The following is a 921-nucleotide window of genomic DNA, read 5'->3' on the forward strand; positions in this document are numbered from 1 at the left end:
CTAGCTCCTGTATCTACCTCGTTGCTGGACCCAGCTACTACTTATTAAACGTCGTTGCCCCCCTCCACCGACTGCCTAGTCCAGATCGGATCAGACCATCATATTATATATCATCTCTCATCCCCCAGCCTTCTCTCCAGAGTCTGCCGTGTCACACTCGCCTCCTTCTCCAAAGATCAACATTACATCTTCGCCTTCTATATATACATACATATATCACTCCCGCCTCCTCAACCTACAATGCTGTCCATCACACCCCAGGCAGACCACCACAGCCAGTCCCTCCTCTACCTCCCCTACAGACCGCTGTCTTCGTCGAACAACCGGGCCTCCGACCTGCCCTACCTCACCACCATCGTCAGCACCATGGGTCACAGCCTCCACCACGCCGGCAACACGGCCACGGCAATCTCTGTCAAGGATTCCGCCAGCGTCGCCCAGGCGCTTGAGATTGCGCGCGAGAGCCCTGACGGCGCATCAGACCCGACTGTTAGCAGCATCCTGGAGAGCGCTATCAGCTCGATCTGGGCCAAGGTCGCCGCGCAGCCCGAGACTTACGTCCTGACCCGCGACGAGTTCGCCGTCTTCAACTACTTCCAACACCGCTTCACCGGCAACAAGATCGCCATGGCCGCCCGCAAGCGCTACTGGGACAACGCCCGCGCGTGAAGTATGAGCATCGGGATACACTGAGCAACTTGCTCAGTTTTCTCTTTGAATCTACGGTTCCGCGCGCTCTATCAGCGCGCACTCTCACAGTTACTTTGGCATGAGTCTACGAGGTGTTTGGGAGGGGCGTTTTGGGGATAACAACGGGTGGCAAGGCTGTCACCCGGAGGCAACATCTTTCGTATTCCCACAGAGAGTCGCCTCTCCCATCCTCTTCTCACCTCGGAAAGTGCCGCATATACCATCATCCAC

General features: G+C 56.8%; 1 protein-coding gene across 1 annotated transcript; it reads left to right on the top strand.

The window, feature by feature from the left end:
- Positions 1 to 240: 240 nt before the first annotated feature.
- CGCS363_v013289 (uncharacterized protein) lies at positions 241 to 669 on the top strand (the record flags this gene model as incomplete). The annotated part of the gene is made up of 1 exon (XM_036645138.1): positions 241 to 669. The coding sequence occupies one exon, from the start codon at positions 241 to 243 to the stop codon at positions 667 to 669; it is 429 nt and encodes a 142-aa protein (XP_036489287.1).
- Between the last annotated feature and the right edge of the window lie 252 nt (positions 670 to 921).

This window comes from Colletotrichum siamense (assembly GCF_013390195.1).
Source record: "Colletotrichum siamense strain Cg363 chromosome Unknown KSG_Cg363_contig09, whole genome shotgun sequence".
NCBI classification, from domain to species: Eukaryota; Fungi; Ascomycota; class Sordariomycetes; order Glomerellales; family Glomerellaceae; genus Colletotrichum; species Colletotrichum siamense.